General features: G+C 37.7%; 1 protein-coding gene across 6 annotated transcripts in view; it reads right to left on the minus strand.

Annotated features, from left to right (window-relative positions):
• Window positions 1-16,891, minus strand: part of TAOK3 (TAO kinase 3) — a 94,734-nt gene that overhangs the window by 43,994 nt on the left and 33,849 nt on the right. For all 6 annotated transcript variants that reach the window (XM_060785423.2, XM_060785422.2, XM_060785425.2 and 3 more), the window contains exons 5-12: window positions 16,660-16,761; window positions 16,071-16,116; window positions 15,200-15,296; window positions 13,529-13,642; window positions 12,545-12,636; window positions 10,693-10,786; window positions 3,620-3,701; window positions 1,354-1,521 (exon numbers count right to left, since the gene is read on the minus strand). In XM_060785423.2, the coding sequence (XP_060641406.1) occupies window positions 1,354-1,521; window positions 3,620-3,701; window positions 10,693-10,786; window positions 12,545-12,636; window positions 13,529-13,642; window positions 15,200-15,296; window positions 16,071-16,116; window positions 16,660-16,761 (795 nt within the window). The remainder of the gene's footprint in view (window positions 1-1,353; window positions 1,522-3,619; window positions 3,702-10,692; window positions 10,787-12,544; window positions 12,637-13,528; window positions 13,643-15,199; window positions 15,297-16,070; window positions 16,117-16,659; window positions 16,762-16,891) is intronic.

Genomic DNA, 16,891 nt, shown 5'->3' on the forward strand with positions numbered 1-16,891 from the left:
TCCTCAGAGGATAACAGGTGGTATCATATTTTGGTTATACTTTAATAGAGGCTTGGAGACTTAGATCACATAGTTGAAGACTGTCAAGAATGTTTGTTGCTATGCAGTCTTGGCAATGTCTCATGGGTGCCGCTAAGAGCCAGACACATGCAACGATTCCAGGATGGATGCTCTGACATGCTTGCAAACGCTCAATGCCACATGCAAATATTATTTCAGGAACTAAGAGCAAGTCTGGCTGGACCACTCCAGAAGTATGTCTCAGAGAGGACAACTCATACCATCACTGTTTTTTGATGCCTCTCTAAAAGGCTCATAGCACTATGGTCTACTCTATTGTGATATACTGTTCTCTTTATCATGCTTGATTGAAAACTTGGATAACTATCTAACCTGTAAAAGTGTGACTGTTTTCTTCGGGCTTTTCCAAAATAAAAAAACCAAGTATAACACATAGATTGTGTTCCAATGACCCCGAGTTCCATGCAGAAAAATGTCTCTTTCCAATGAGAAATTAAAATAAGGAAAACGCTGTTTGAACAGAGATGGAAAACATTGACACACACAAGATATATCACTAGGAATTGGCCCATAGCTGGCAGTATGGGGAACCATGGATCTGTGGGAACTGGAAAACTCAAGGCAAGAATAGAGGGTGAAAGGGATTCTGTTCTTTGGCTTATCCTATTGACTAGATTTCACTAGACTTTGGAATGGGGCACATTGATTCTATAGAAGCAGGTCTCTTTGATCTTAGAAAGCAAAGCCCAAAGATTAGCACACCATTCCCTGCTGCTTTAGAAGATGATGGAACCCCGTACTACTGGAAATTAGGCCATTACTCAGGTGTCTCTGTTGCTGTTCATCCATAATAGTGTCAGAAGCAGGGCACAGACCAATAGTTACCCAGCTATATTCTACCATTATTTAGTAAGGGCTAAAATACGGAAGGATTTTATGGAACCAATAGGTCCAATGTCTGCTTTCCGGAACCAGTCAAGTTGACCTATTCACACCCAGGTGATATGCACCCAACATACTCTTGGAGCACTATGTATAAACAGATGGGAAACCATCAACCAAGGAACGTCATTCTGTTGGGTCCAATCAAATTATTTCCCAGGGGTCCTCCCAATGATTGACAGCAAGTTCCAACAATGTCAGATCCTTCAATCCATTCTGTTCCAAGTAATGAAGGGAGAAAAACCATGGGCCCAGAATAAGACACAAGCATTCCCATTCATGACAAACTTCCACAAGTCATGCTGGAACCCATTGGGAAAAGGAACGGAAAAGACCGCATGCAGAATGGGGCTCATTATTACCCATCACTGTTATAGATAAACTTGATACCTCCTCCTCTTCCTGAGATTCATTCAGAGGGCCGTTGTGGGCCTCTTGGAAGAGGATCTTCTTCATTTTCCGGTACTGAAGGTTATCCAGTTCTCGCACCGCATCCTTCGTCCTTTGAATCAAATCTATTAGGACCCGAGGAGGCCGTTCACAGCGCACAAACTCATGCTGGGTTCAGGAGAGACACAAAAGCATTGGGGGTCAGAAAAAAAAGGTCTATGTAAATGAACATCACATTTCTACATCTTTAAAAAGGAGCTGTTTCACAGTTTTGAAGATTGAAATGGCTGCAAGTAACATCTTAATGGAAACCACTGAAGACATTCCACTATACTGTGTAGTGTATATTTACAATAAATAAAATCCACCACAAATGAAAAGAATCATAATATTTTTAATACCCTTGATAAAGAGGGCATTATCAACTTTCAAGCATGAGTTTTGATTTACATTCTGTTGGTACTATATGTGAATACTATATCTGTGTTTGGTGCAAGTTTTTATCTATGTAATTTATTGTAATTATTTTATGTTCATATGTTTTTTACTTCGTTGTGCCCCACCTTGAGACACCAGGAGAGGCAGATAATAAATAACACACACACATACACACACACACAATATTATTATGGCAAACTTCCCATCTCATCTCATGTTTTCAAAAAGAAGGCAGTTATTAAAAGGAAAAAGGAGAACACATTTTCTCTAAGGATCCATAAGTAATGGCTGCAGTTTCTCAGTTTCCACTCTTTCCCAGTCCATTTCCTCTGAGTTCCAAAAGAAATAATAATACATTTGATATGATTTATTAATCAAATCCCCGATTGGGGATGGGCAACTTGTAGCCCTCAAGAAGTTTTCTTCTTCTTCTTCATATTATTATTATCATTAACATAAAAAAAAACCAAGCAAGTCTGAGTCTGAAGTTCGGAGGATACTTATAACATCAAAGAAAGTTGACATAAAGTTTGCTGGTTTGTGAAATCATTTATTCAAAGACTGGATATTCCTGGAATTGTTTTAACCCGAATGCTTACAAAACATAGGCATTTTATTCTATAAGGGGTTTTTTTATAATGTAAACCCATTGAGAATTTTTAGCATTAGGTAATTTTATAAACTTGATTTTTTTTACCAGTTTCGTGTCTTTTAACCTAGCATTTATTATCATCATCATTATTTTTACTAGTATTTTGCTTCCCCCCCCCCCCCCCCGATTTTTCACAATTTTACCATATTATACATTCAATAAGACCCATATTTTTGGAACCCTAAAAGCAATAGAATTAAAAATGCAAAGAACAGGAAGACTAAACCATTTTGGTTTTGTTAGCTTGATAAGCTTTCAACGACCAGGATGGTTTCTACAAGGGCCCAACTATGCAAAACTTCTGCTCTGAACATTGTGCTTAACCTAGTTCAGAAGTCATTCTAGAATACTACAATCCAGCAAACACTGGGAAAGAACCAGATGAAAGTGAGCACCAGCTGGATCATGCATTCGACTGCATTGGTCAAGTTGGGCACCTCAAAGACCATTCATACAACAGCAGAGGAAATGGATGATGACAATGAGACTGTGTCTAGTTCTTGACTTTCCTTTAATGAAGGTGCAGCTAATTGGTCCATTGACCAGGTTTGATTATTGTTATTATGTTTATTTATACCCTGCTTCTTCTCTCCACAAGGAAACGCACATCATTACAATAAAAGCATTTCAATACAATTTAAAATCCACAAATATACAAACATTAAAACAGAATTAAACATCAATGGAATTAAAAAATTAACAGTTAAAATCCACAAAACTGCTGAAAAATGTAGTCTGGACCACAATTCCTGTTAATTATTTTTTAAAAGACTGGAAACCTTGTATGATGTTTATTAAAAAAGAAAGAAAATGGCTTGTGGGATTTGAGAAGTAAACATAATAAATAAATATAATATGTAAATACAAATATTATATACTAAATATAATAGCAGTGGGTGGTAAGGTAGAAACTGAGATTGAGAAGCATGACTGCGAAATGACAATTATATTTCCACCTCAATGTCTTTGGGTTGGAAGATGGAATGTAAATGTATGTGTGTGTGTATTCATTCAAGTTTTTTTTTTTTGTTTGTTTAGCGTACAGGTTAGGTGGGGTTGGAAATTTTAAGAAAAAAGTGGAAGTAGTTTAAGACATGTATAATCTACTAAGGCTTTTCCATAATGTCTGCAACTTACATTGCAATGGTAAAATGATATTTTTTCCAAGATAATTACCCGCAATAGTTCTGCCGACGATGGCCTTTCCTGAGGTATTTTCTGCAAGCAGTAATCAACAAATCCCCGAAAAGAGTTGGTCCTGAGTAGAAGAACAGAGCAAACATGAAAATAACATTTACATATATGGGACCAACAAGACACAACAAGAAATTCTTCATTAGTCAGGAAGTTTAATAACTTAGACTGCTTTGATTTGATAGGAAGGGTACCCTGTTTGTTTGGGTTGTTTTTTTTTTTTGTTTTTTTTTTTTTTTGAGTACTTGGACAGTAACAGAAAAATACTGAAAAGATAGAAAAGCTAAATCTAACTTATTTTAAGAGAGTGGGCTTCACTGTAATGCTGGGGAATCTGAAAAAAGTATGATCATCTGGATGAGGGGCTAACCACTCTTGTAGCAGTCATGGAGAATGGGCACTATAAGAAAGCTGTCAAGCATGTGTTTAATGTCAGCTTTGGCTCTGAGATGCCATTATTTGACTTCCTTCATGCTGACAAAACACACACAAAAGCTGTCATAAAGGGAGTACATAAAGGTGGACAAGCAAGGCAGCCTTAACCACAATGCATGTTCCAAACTCATATATTTGAATTCAAACTCATTTCATGCTTGTTTCTCAACTTTCACTGATCATTCTCCACTACAGTCATCTCTCTGTGGATTTGATTACAGACAGTCCTCATGTTATGAACAAGATAGGTTCTGTAGGTTTGTTCTTAAGTTGAATGTGTACGTAAGTTGGAACAGGTACATTTTTAAAGTGTAATTCTTGCCAAAAATATATGTATTTTGGCTTTGGATAGCACAGGGATGGATTAACACCCCTGTGGTGTTTGTTTTGCTGTCTGTGCCCCTGCTCAGAAGATTTCACCTCACTTTCTCTCCCTGTGATGATTGGATTTTGAAAAATGTGGCTTCTTGTGGAAACAAGGATTTGAAATAAAGCTTCGGTGGAGACCCCTTTTCCTCGATAATAACTCTTTCATGAGGTAATTTCCCTTTCTTCCAAAGGGGAAGATTTTTCTCACTTTCTGTTGTCTCACCTCCACCTTAACTAGGCATCGTTTGCAAGTCGGAGGTTTGTAACTCGGGGACTGCCCGTATTCGCAGTTTTGATGAAAATCTTCTTTCTAGGTCCTCCAGTGAATTCTATGCTCAGCTTCAATTAGAATTGAACCACAGAGTAATTTTAGAAGACTTAGAATTTCCTACAGGAATTTTCTCAGATTTTTCAAAAAAGCTTGTAGTATATTATTAAATGAAAAAGTGTGACTACATACTATGTATCTATTTTTAAAATAATCTTTATTTGAGTTTATAGTTTAAAACAGTGCGACAACAAAAGAGAAGAAGAATCATAAAGCAATAAAAAAACCAAGCACACATAAATAGAAAAATAGACATTTGGACTTCCTGGTATCTTCCTGAGGTCTTATTCCTTTCTTTTCTTCTTCCCTTCTTCTCTCCTTCCTCTTCTTCTTCTCCTTGTTGACTTCTTACCCTCCCTTCTTGCAATCTTCCTTTTTGTATTGTCCATTTCCTCTTTACTAAATCAAAATCTTCTTATTTCTTTGTTTAAGGTGTTCAGTAACTTTTTCCAGTCTGTTTCTTTCACTTTTATTCCTTTATTTTTTGACACGAGGAAAATGAGGAAAATCTCTAGTATCTTCGTCATCCACTCTTCTTCTGGTATGTCTTTTTGTTTCTACCTTTTCACGTAACATATTCTCGCTGCCGTAGTCATAAAAAAGAGTAATTTGTCCATATTTTTTTCTAGTTCTATCTCGTTCATTCCTAGCAAGAATAATTCTGATTTCCAGGGGATCTGTATCTCTAGCATTTTTTGTATTTCCTTCTGTATTTCTTTCAAATATCTTTTCGCTCTGTCGCCTGTCCACCATCCTGTGCTTGTGTTATTATAGCTTTTTCCAAGCTTCTTCGGGGTCATATACCAACTTGTGATGTCTTTACCCAGTTCTCTTTTAATTCGGTTGCGTATGTGTATTTTATTTTTTCCTCCATATTTCCTCCCACTCTTCCTGTCTGATGGTTCTTCCAATATTTTCATTCCACCTTTTCATGTAGTTCTTTTCTTCCTTTGATTCCACTGCCCATTCTAGCAATTTTTTATATATCTTTGTTATCAATTCCATTCTGATTCCATTATTTTATCCCAGAAGTTTTTTTTCTTGCACAAATCCTATTTCTTTATCTTTTTTATCTTTTTCTTTAATTTGCCAATATTGAAACCATGAATTTTTTTTATCGATTGTATTTAGTTCTTGCTGTGATTTTATTATTAATTCTCCTTCCTTTTTTAGTATTTTGGCCATTCATACCATCCCATGCATCTTCTTTGTTCTGCTTCTAATGGGGATATCCACATCGATGTATTCTTATGTAATTTCTTTTTATATCTCTCCCATATTTTCAGAATGGATGATCTTATAAAATGATAAGGTTCTTGTGGGTTTTTTCGGGCTATAGGGCCATGTTCTAGAGGCATTTCTCCTGACATTTCGCCTGCATCTATGGCAAGCATCCTCAGAGGTAGTGAGGATGCTTGCCATAGATGCAGGCGAAACGTCAGGAGAGAATGCCTCTAGAACATGGCCCTATAGCCCGAAAAAACCCACAAGAACCTAGTGATTCCAGCCATGAAAGCCTTCGACAATACATTATAAAATGATTTCCATTTTTTTTCTTTTTGTCCCTCATACCAAATGTATTAGTGCCAACCCTCTCTCAATCCTATTCCTTCTAATTTTAATAGCTTCTTTTTATCCAATGTTGCCCAGTCTTTAGCTCATATTAGGCAGCTCGCTTCGAAATATAGTCTTAAATCTGGTGTGGCAAGTCCTCCCTTTTCTTTTCGTTCGATCATATTGTTATAGTGTATTCTTGCTTTTTTGTAATGTCTTTATTCTATTCCTTCAATAGCTTTTGGTTTCTTATGATAGGCAAATTTTGAAACAAAAAGATCATTTTTGGTAAGGTCTTCATTTTCACGGTTGCAATTTGGCCTAATAGTGACAGAATTACATTTTTCCATCCCTCAAGTTCTTTTTTAATTTCCTTCCGTTTTTCTATGTAGTTGTTTTGTAGTAATTGTAAAATTTTAGATGTCAGGCAGGCCCGTAGCCAGGATTTTGATTTGTCGGGGGGGGGGGGGGGGGGAGCAGAGTTTGATTCGGGGGGGGAGGGGCTAAGTCTGAGTGAAAGAGGGTCTACCCTAGCAAACCTTTTGTATCGTTACCCCAATACCCCCATGCATATGGGATATATTGAGCATGGTGATCAGATCATGATATGAGTAAACATAACAGTTTAAATAACGTACAGTAAGGCCTTTTCGTAGACCACCATGACAATTTCGGGGGGGGGGGGGTGTGAAGCCCCCCCCCCCCGGCTACATGCCTGATGTCAGGTGATCCCTAAATGTTTTGGCTTTGAGACAATTTGTATATTCCATTTTTCTTTTAGCTCATCTTGTTCTTTTTTTTCTATATTTTTTGTTATTGCTTTTGTTTTTTCCATATTTATTTTGAATCCTGAAACCTCGCCAAATGTTTTAACTGTATTTATCCAATCTCCTAATTTCTTTTTTGGTTCTTCAGTTATACAGATTACATCATCAGCGAATGCTCTAAATGTGTAATCTTGTCCTTGTATTCTGGCTCCTATCAAATCTTTTTCTTCTCTTATCTTATTTAGCAATATCTCTAAAGTGAATATAAATATTAAGGGGGATAGGGGGCATCCTTGTCGTGTTCCTTTTTTATTTCTAAAATTTCTGTTTCTTGTCCATTTACTATAATTTTTGCCTCCTGTTTTTCATATATTGCTTCTATTACATTTTGAAAATAAAATCCTGTGTCCATTTCTTTCATTAAAAATTTAAAGAAGTTCCAATTTACATTATCAAATGCCTTCTCCACGTCTAGAGTCAAAAACATTACTTTATTTTGATGTTTAATTTCGTAATATTCAATTAAATCTATAATTGTATTGTCGAAGGCTTTCATGGCCAGAATCACTCAGTTCTTGTGGGTTTTTTCGGGCTATATGGCCATGTTCTAGAGGCATTTCTCCTGACGTTTCGCCTGCATCTATGGCAAGCATCCTCAGAGGTAAGGTCTGCTGGAGCTGGGAAAAAGGGGGTTTATATATCTGTGGAATGACCAGGGTGAGACAAAGGGCTTTTGTAAGTTGGGCTAGGTGTGAATCTTCTAACTGACCACCTTGATTAGCATACAATGGGCTGACTGTGCCTGAAGCAAACTCTTCTTGAAAGGTGATTAGATGCAGGCGAAACGTCAGGAGAAATGCCTCTAGAACATGGCCATATAGCCCGAAAAAACCCACAAGAACCGAGAAATCTATAATTGTTCTTACATTATCTTTTTTTATATCTGTTAGGTAGGAAACCTGCCTGTTCTTCCTTTATATAGTCGCTAAGTAATTTTTTAAGTCTTTCTGCCATTATGTTGCTAAAGATTTTGTAGTCAACGTTGAGTAGTGAGATTGGCCATCTGGTCCTGGCGCTTTATTTATTTTTAAGTTCTTTGTTGCTAATTTTATTTCCTGTTCTGATATTTCTTTGTTCAGATTTTCCCTTTGTTCAGAAATTAGTTTTTTCTCCCTCCCTAGGTACTGATAGATCTTTTCTTCTTCAATTTGTTTGTCTTGATATAGTTTTTTAATAGAATTCATAGAATGGCCTCTTTATTTCTTCTTCCTGTATATAGGTTCTCTCTTTCTCTCTCAGTTTAGTTATAAATGTTGCCTCTTTTCTTTTTCTTAATTTATTTGCCAACCATCGGCCCGTTTTTTTTGCATTCATAAAGAAGTCTTGTTTCATATATTTTAATTGTTTTTCTCTCTCTTCCATTTCCAGATATTCTCTTTGTTTATGTAAATATTCTAAGGCCTGTTTTGCCTCTTTGTTTTTAGGGTCAATTTTTAGTTTAGCTTTTTCCTTTCCCATTTCTCCCAATATTTCATTCACCTTTTGGGTTTTCAATCTATTTTTATTGTCTTCTGTTGTATAAAATTTCCCCTCATTACAACTTTACTTGCTTCCCACAATGTAAAGAGTTGTGTTTCAGAGTTATCGTTTGTCTCAAAATATTCTTTTACTAATTTCCTATTTCTTTCTATATCTTCTTCCATTTTTAAAAGATTCTCATCCAATCTCCATCTCCTCATTTTTGTTGTTGTTGTAATTTCTATTTTTAAATCCGGCAGACAATGATCGGAGTCTATTCTTCACAGGATTTATATTTTTTAAACATTTATTAGTAATGATATTGAGCCCCAAATCATATCAATTCTTTACCAGTTTTGGTGCCTGGCCGAGTAATATGCATAATCTTTTCTATTCTCATTTTTAGTTCTCCATATATCTTTTAGATCTAGTTCTCTAATCATATTTATCATTGATTCTGATAAATTTCCTTTATCTTTATTTTTCTTCTTTACTTCTTTATTTACCTTACTCCTATCCAGATCCCTATCTAGGACTCCATTAAAATCTCCTAGGATTATCAACTGATCGTATTCTTGTTCTTCTATATTCTTTTTAAGTCTTTCTACAAATGTTATTTTGGACTCATTTGGGGCGTATACATTACATTAGTATTTTTTATTTTGTATTGTGATGTTCACCCCTAGGAATCTCCCTTCTTCATCTTTAAAGGTGAGTTTTATGTATCTAAAAAGGAGTGGACTAGTTAGAATTTAACAAGCTGGAAGCTAGAGGTCTGTAGACTAGTCTTTGTGTTTGTTAGTCTTGTTTTAGTATAAATGTCAAACTTGTATGTCACCTGTGTTGGTGTGTTTCACGTTTTGTCTTTATGTGTTTTTTGTGTTCTCAGCTATATTTTTGTATTAGTTAGAAAAGTAGATTAATAGGGTTTTTAAAAAAATATATAACTTTGTAATGCGTTTTCTTACTTTATTATACTTGTATTACGACTTTTCTATCAACAAAAACAATAGCAATTTAAAAAAGCAATTTCTTCATTTATGAGTTTTTGCTTTCACTAGCATCCTGTGCCACTAACCCTAGCAAACATGGAGGGCTCTCCATAGCCATATCTATGTCACATTCAAATTGCTCAGACATGTTGGTTGAGGGATTACAGAAGTAAAAAGAAAAAGTAAGATTTCAAAGATGGGGACATTTTCTAACTGAATGAAAAAATTAGGAATGGCTACAGTAGTATGTCCCACAGATATAGAAACAACAGGAGTGGACCAGAGCTCAATATAGTCAGTTCTCAAGATACAAACAATATAGGTTTTGTAGATTTGCTATTAAGTTGAATTTGTAAGTAAGTCGAAGCAGGGACATTTTTTAAGTGTACCTCCAGCCAAAAATACATCTTTTAAAGCTTTGGATAGCACAGGGGTAACACCCCTAAAGTATTTCCTTTGCTGTCTGTGCTCCAGTTCAAAAGATTTCACCTCACTTTCTGTCCCTGTGAGAACTGGATTTTGAAAACTTTGGCTTGTTGTGGAAACAAGCATTTGGGCTAGAGTTTCATGGAGACCTCTTTCCCCAATGATAATAACTCTTTCAGAAGTGAATTTCCCTTTCGAGGGGTAGATCTTTTTCACTTCTTGTCATCTCAGCCTGTGGTAGGGGATGACTGTTTCAGGTTCAAACCTGAGCATTCCAAGGCAAAGGGCGTAAGTAGTAAGAGCCCAATATCCCAAAGTATCATTGCCAGCTGGAGGAGACAATATTAGACTTTATGGGTACAAGGAAGATTCTTAAGGACACATAGAATGAATATGAGCATACTTATTGACATTTGAAGGCATGGTCCTGTATCTCATGCTTCATTTGCTTACTCCAAAGCCAAACCTGACTGATCCTGACTGGGCCTTGGACCTGGTCCCCCCACATGAACACCATCGATGTGGATCCACTGCACCCCAACGAACTCCACTCCAAGGATACATATCAAACCGAAGTAACGCACCGTCTTCCATAACACAGAAGGAAAGACTGCCAAAGGTCACCCCAGTATTTTTCAAAAGTTGAAAGCAAATTGAGGCATTTACCATTCGTTTGACTGTAGCATCGGGGAGTCATTCTGGGCTATGTGATATAAGGCACTCATCGCATTCATATTGAAGAGGGGAGGCTTCCGTTCCGCTGCAGGGAGAGGGAAAGGGAGGCGTCAAAAGATATGGAGGAACCTCCTCCACGCAAAACTTCCCTGTTCCATCCAAGAACACAAGGACCACTCTCTGAAAGTCTACTTTTGCTTGTTTTTACAGGGTTTTACATGACAGATTCTGTATCGTGTCTGTGTTTACATGTTGCTTCAAGATCTGACCCACTTTTGTTTTGCATTAAGAAAAAATGGAGTAGCCTTTAAAAAAACATATAATAATAATAATAATAATAATAATAATAAAATATTCACCTGAAGATGTAAATAATGCTTTTGTGCTTGTTTTGAAGAAAAACAGAAATTCTACAAAAACAACTAAGTATCTTGTAGCACCTTAGAAACCAGCACACTCTGTTTGGCATAGGCTTTCTCCCATAGCAGAACACTTCCTGAGATGTAACTGTAACAATAATGGATCCTGCCCATACATCCAAATCAAGACACTAATATTCTCATTCTAATGCCATTTCTGGCCATTGTGGCTACCAGTTAACTCAATTAATTATTATTATTATTATTATTATTATTATTATTATTATTACTTTATTTGTACCCCGCTAGCATCTCCCGAAGGACTCGATGCGGCTTACATAGGCCAAGACCTCAAAACACAACACAACAATACAACACCTAAAGCAAATTAAAAACAGTTAAGCAGTATAAACAATAAACAATACATCAAGACACTATAAAACTGGGCCGGGTCAGAGTAATGGATACAAGATTAAAAGTGCTGATGTGGCAGGAGGTATGTAGGATTATAAAGTAAGTGCAGTGTGCGGTGTACAGCAATCTTAGTTCTACTAAAGTGCTTCTGGGACTTGGTATTGGAGATTCCTAATCTGGGAAGGCACATCGGAACAGCCAGGTCTTCAAGTTCTTTCTGAAGACTGCCAATGTAGGGGCCTGTCTAAGATCTTTTGGGAGGGCATTCCAGAGTCGGGGGGCCACCACAGAAAAGGCCCTGTCTCGAGTCCCCACCAAGCACGCTTGCGACGCAGGCGGGATCACGAGCAGGGCCTCTCCAGATGACCGAAGTGAACGCGTGGGTTCGTAGACGGAGATGTGGTCACGCAGGTAGGGTGGTGCCAAACCATTCAGGGCTTTTATAATACACAGGTTTCTTTTGTTGCTCAAGTACTGGACTACCTGTATTAGAAGATGCTACTGTGACCATGCCATGCTTGTGGGCTTTACAGAGGCATCTGTAGTATTGGACATCAACTTTAACTGGCTCCAGGTATTAATTCTCATAAGTTCCAGCCAGCATAACCAAAAGCCAGGAATGATGGGAGGTGTAGTCTAGCAACATCTTTGGTCTGATCCAGCACAGTTCCAATCATGTTCTTATAGGTCACCAGATGAATCAATTTATTTTATCTGGTCCTTAGTGAGAGCCGTTTAAGTGTGGAAGAATTCTACTGATAGTCTCAGTCTATGTGAAAGAAGGAGTGAATCAAATATTTTAAAAAATATAAATGAAAGGTTTCCATAAGATATGCTGTGTCCCCATGCATTTTGTTTTTACAATTTATATATGCATCCATATCTTTCATAAGGGGTTTGTGAACCTCCAGTTTGCTAGTAAAACTGAATGACTGTGTCACAAAACAATGCTTGTCTCAAAAAGGTGGTTGGAAAGCTCTGATCTAGAGAATAAAAGCAAGGCCCTTCCCTGAATATAATAACAATAAATGCAACAGATGGTTGTCTGTGGAAGGTGGCCATTTACTCACCTAACTCAATGCACGTGATCCCAAGAGACCAAACATCGACCTTTCCATCATACTGTCCTTCATCCATAGCCAGGATTACCTCGGGAGCCATCCTGCCAAGATACAAAGAGAGCAGGTTAGGCAATGAAAATTTGTTGTTGTTATGTTTATTGATACCCCACTTTTTCTCTCCACAAAGGAGAGAAAGGGGAACTGTTGCCCACCTCACTATCACAGCGATTTCAGAAAAGACCAGAATCAAATTACGATGGAAAAATAACATTTGTCCACTTAGCAAAGAATCCTCCTGGACATAATGGGAAAAGATTATCTAAGAAATGGTGTATGAGGGAAAAGAGGCAGAATGGAGTGAGCCACCCCAGTCTCACTGGCATTGTATCTGGAGACAGCCAGCAGGGGGTGAAAGAGCCGCAAGAAATCCATTTCTGTTGGCAGTGTTTTCCTAGCTATGCCCTGCTCAAGAGTGTGGCTAGGAAAAAGGCAAGGGGACAGGGGACAGAAAAAATATATTTGGCTACTTAAATGAATGTGCCTCCCCCATTATGCCTTTCAACCTGCTTCCATGCATCAACTATGGAGTAGGAAAAGGGATATAAGTGACAAGAATCCCTTTGACTAACTTCTGGTTTGACAGACAAATGGAAAACACAGATGTGAAAGGCAATCTGTGCATAGTCCAAGAGAGAAGGAAAAACCAACGGTGAGGTCAAGCTTTAGAGGCAAAAATGCTCATCTCTCTTGGTGCTACATCATAACAAAAATGTAGAATGATGGCCAAGACAGAAGTGAGCAATCTCTGAGTCTCTGCAACTGATTTTGTCCTCTCCCAGTCCTCAGCACACACACTTGAAACAGCTAAAAGAATAAGCTAGAGATAGGATTGGAGAGAAAAGATTAATCATAAAGTTTAGCACTATATATACACGATAGATAAAAGCTCTGTGTTTTTAAAAGCATCTGATACAGAACGAAAATTTCACTTACCAGTAAGGGGTCCCCACGAAGGAGTTGGCAGGAGAGGCTATAGATGCAGACCCAAAATCAGCCAGCTTGACCTGGCCTGGCTCTGTCAGGAGAATATTTCCTGCTTTGATATCCCTTTAGGACAGAAAGAAGGAAACCACAACCATGGTTAGAAAAGGAATCCCTGCACAATATCAACTAAGCACCCTATGGTTTTAAACTAGCCTCACTATTCATGCAAAAACCAGAAAACATTAACAGGACAACGGGGAGAATAAAATCTCGAGGGTCTTCAATATTTATTTATTTATTTATTTATTTTCCATCTCGCTGTGCAATGGAGAAAAAGAACATCATTCAGTATATGAAACAGTTAAAGCTAGCAGGCTTGAAAATTTAGAAGGGGGAAATTCATATTCAGACATTTCTAATAATCTAGAAGTTCAGTTTCCAGTTAGTATTCAGATGCCTTCAGGCAAGATTACATGCAAGCTGCAGGTCCTCTATAAATATCCACCAGAATGAAATCAGCAGCTCATAATGAATTTCCTGGCTAGGTTTTCTTCCTCTAGACATCACATCATAGCTCTATGTTTTGCAGTGCACCGGGCTACACAGCATTTAAATGCATACAACTCTCAGTATATTAATAAGGCCACATCTTTTGTTTCTGCAAATGTCAGAATGGCAAATTGCTCTGTTAGGTCAAGCTTCCCCAACATACTTGATTTAGAGCACATTTAAATTTGGATGGCTTACATTCCTTTCTCGATAGGTTTCTGGTCATCTATTTTTACTATCATTATAGCACATTTCATTAAAGTCCTCTTATTTAAGATATGTTAGATTACCCCTTTTTAAATAGAAAGGTTGATCAAACAAACTACAAGAAGCCAGCACCAATCAATCAATCCGGTACATTGGGGACCAATTCAAGATCCTAAGCCAATGATGGGCAACCTTTTGAGCTTGGTGTGTCAAAATTTGCCAAAAACCTGAGCATAACTTGGGTGGGGTGTCAACTTCGAGAAAAAACCCCCATAATTTTGCAATATTTATAGTTTAAATAAGAAAAATGTATATTCCATGCTGAGTTATGGAATGAACAATGCTCAAACATGCAGATGTTAAATGTTTAGAGCCTTTTACAAATTTAAGGATGGAGTTAGATTGGCTCTTATAAGGTGTACTTCTCTGTATGTGACCGCATGTGGCTGTGTGTCATCAAAAATAGCCATGCGTGTCAGTGCTGACACGCGTGTTATAGGTTCACCATCACAATCCTAAGCAGTCTTTAAAGGCACAAATAAATCAGGTGGGATGTTACCAATGAACTGATAACAGCAAATTCACTGTCATCTGTTGGAAAGTGCTTTGGGCAAAAGAAGATCTGGAGACAGTTTAGATCCAAACTAGATCTAAGTGTCCAAACACTGTGAACCCAATGCTCGAGGAGGCGAACTACTTATACCAGTGGTCCTCAACCTCTGGGTCCCCAGGTGTTTTGGCTTTCAACTCTCAGAAATCCTAACAGCTGGTAAACAGGCTGGGCTTTCTGGGAGTTGTACACCAAAATACTTGGGGACCCACAGGTTGAGAACCACTGGCTTATACAGTCATCACTGATAGCTGGGATGCTACCTCCCCAGTTGGATGAATCAATGCATTCATGAGAGAAGTTGATGCTCTTACCTATGTATCTTACAATGAGAATGCAGGTAGGCCAGCCCCTGCAAGGCACCATCGGTAATGGCAGCTATCTCAACTTCCTGAAGCGGCTTCTTGTGAACTGAATTAGAAAAGGGAAGGAAGAGATAGAAAATTGGGCATGGCTTTATGCAATGCTACCAATACATTGCCTCAAACCTTAAAGATAAAATTCGCAAAGACAGGAGGAACCTCTTCCTGTCCGTAAGAATAAAGACCATGTGTGTGCTCTAAAGTTACAGATGATTCAAGAACAGACTTAATGCATCTTTCTGCTTTTTTATACTCTTATATGGTATAAAGAAAAATATATCAACACTACACCTCTAACAAAAGGTTTGAGACAGGCAGGATGAAGCAATGAGAGTGTAAAGGCAACCTAAGTTTCTTTAGACATCATTGTTTAGGGTATCTGACAAGAAAAGCAAACAAGGGAAGTATACAAGGAAATCTCAAAAGACTGGAGTTAGGAAATAGAGGCCACTGGATCAAATCGGGCCTTTTCAGTAATGTAGTGCCATTTGCCTGCCTCCACCCAAATGTTACTACCCTCAGAATTGAAGTATGTTCAATGTCTGTGTCAATAAAGGGGAAGATCTACGTTTTACTAAAACCATTACTTAATCAAGAAAAAATCAAAAGCCTAAAACAAGGCAAGGCTACAGCCTGTCTGTTGAGATGAATGAGCTGAAGCCAACTGCTTGTAGACACAATGCCAAAACTGTATTGCCAACCAGATGTGAATGTACTTTGAGAAGGAATCATATTGCATCCACACCAAATTGCAAATCACTTACAAACATACATAACACCTTCCTCTAAACCTCAAAGAGACATGGAAGTGTTCGAGGCTTACCTTCCAACAAATCTGAAGCGGATCCTAAACAGTACTCCATCACTAACTGCAAAGGATAGGAAGAAATGCAGTCGTTAAAGAGGTGGGATGCAGGTGGCTTAAAGACGGAGCATATTTAAATAATATATTGATGCAAAAGATTTCAATATGAAGACTTTAAAGCTCAAAACTACAATTCCCACAACTGCTTGGAAAGAAAACCATAACAGTTAAGTAGTTCACACTCAATAAGGTTAGTAACTCAGTTCATCAAGAGCTTTCAGAGATGCAGAAAACAGGCATTGTGGTTTCTGCTCAGTACCTCTCGCATCCACATGAGGGGAGGCATGTTTAGTAATATTGAGAGCTGTTCTAACTTTTCCATGGCAATTTCCATTTCAGGTCTGTCCTTCACAAACAGCAACACGCAATTGAATGTGAATCATCGCTCAGAGTCATTACTGCGGCTCATTTTAGCCTTTCGTCCTTTTTGCCTTGACGCTGGATAACTTGAATAGCTTTAACAAGAAGGAGCAGTACCCGATTTATGTTTGGCTCTAACTTTCCAAAACACAAAAATTACAAAACATTGAATTCTTCTTAAACTCACCCAGGCAGTATGCTCTTTTAAGTAACAACCCTTGTATTCTATGGTGTTGGGGTGCTTCAACTGTCGTAGAAATTTGACTTCCTTGATAATATCTTGCCATTTCTGTTTTTTTAAAAAGTCAAAGGAATGCAGTTTACTATCCCAGCTTGCATTGTCTAGTTTTCCACATAGGAACACAAGGAAAATACAGTGTTTCTAGAGCAGGATAAGATCAGAAGCATTTTTCTTTCTG

This window comes from Anolis sagrei, chromosome X (genome assembly GCF_037176765.1).
Source record: "Anolis sagrei isolate rAnoSag1 chromosome X, rAnoSag1.mat, whole genome shotgun sequence".
In the NCBI taxonomy this organism is placed as follows: domain Eukaryota; kingdom Metazoa; phylum Chordata; class Lepidosauria; order Squamata; family Dactyloidae; genus Anolis; species Anolis sagrei.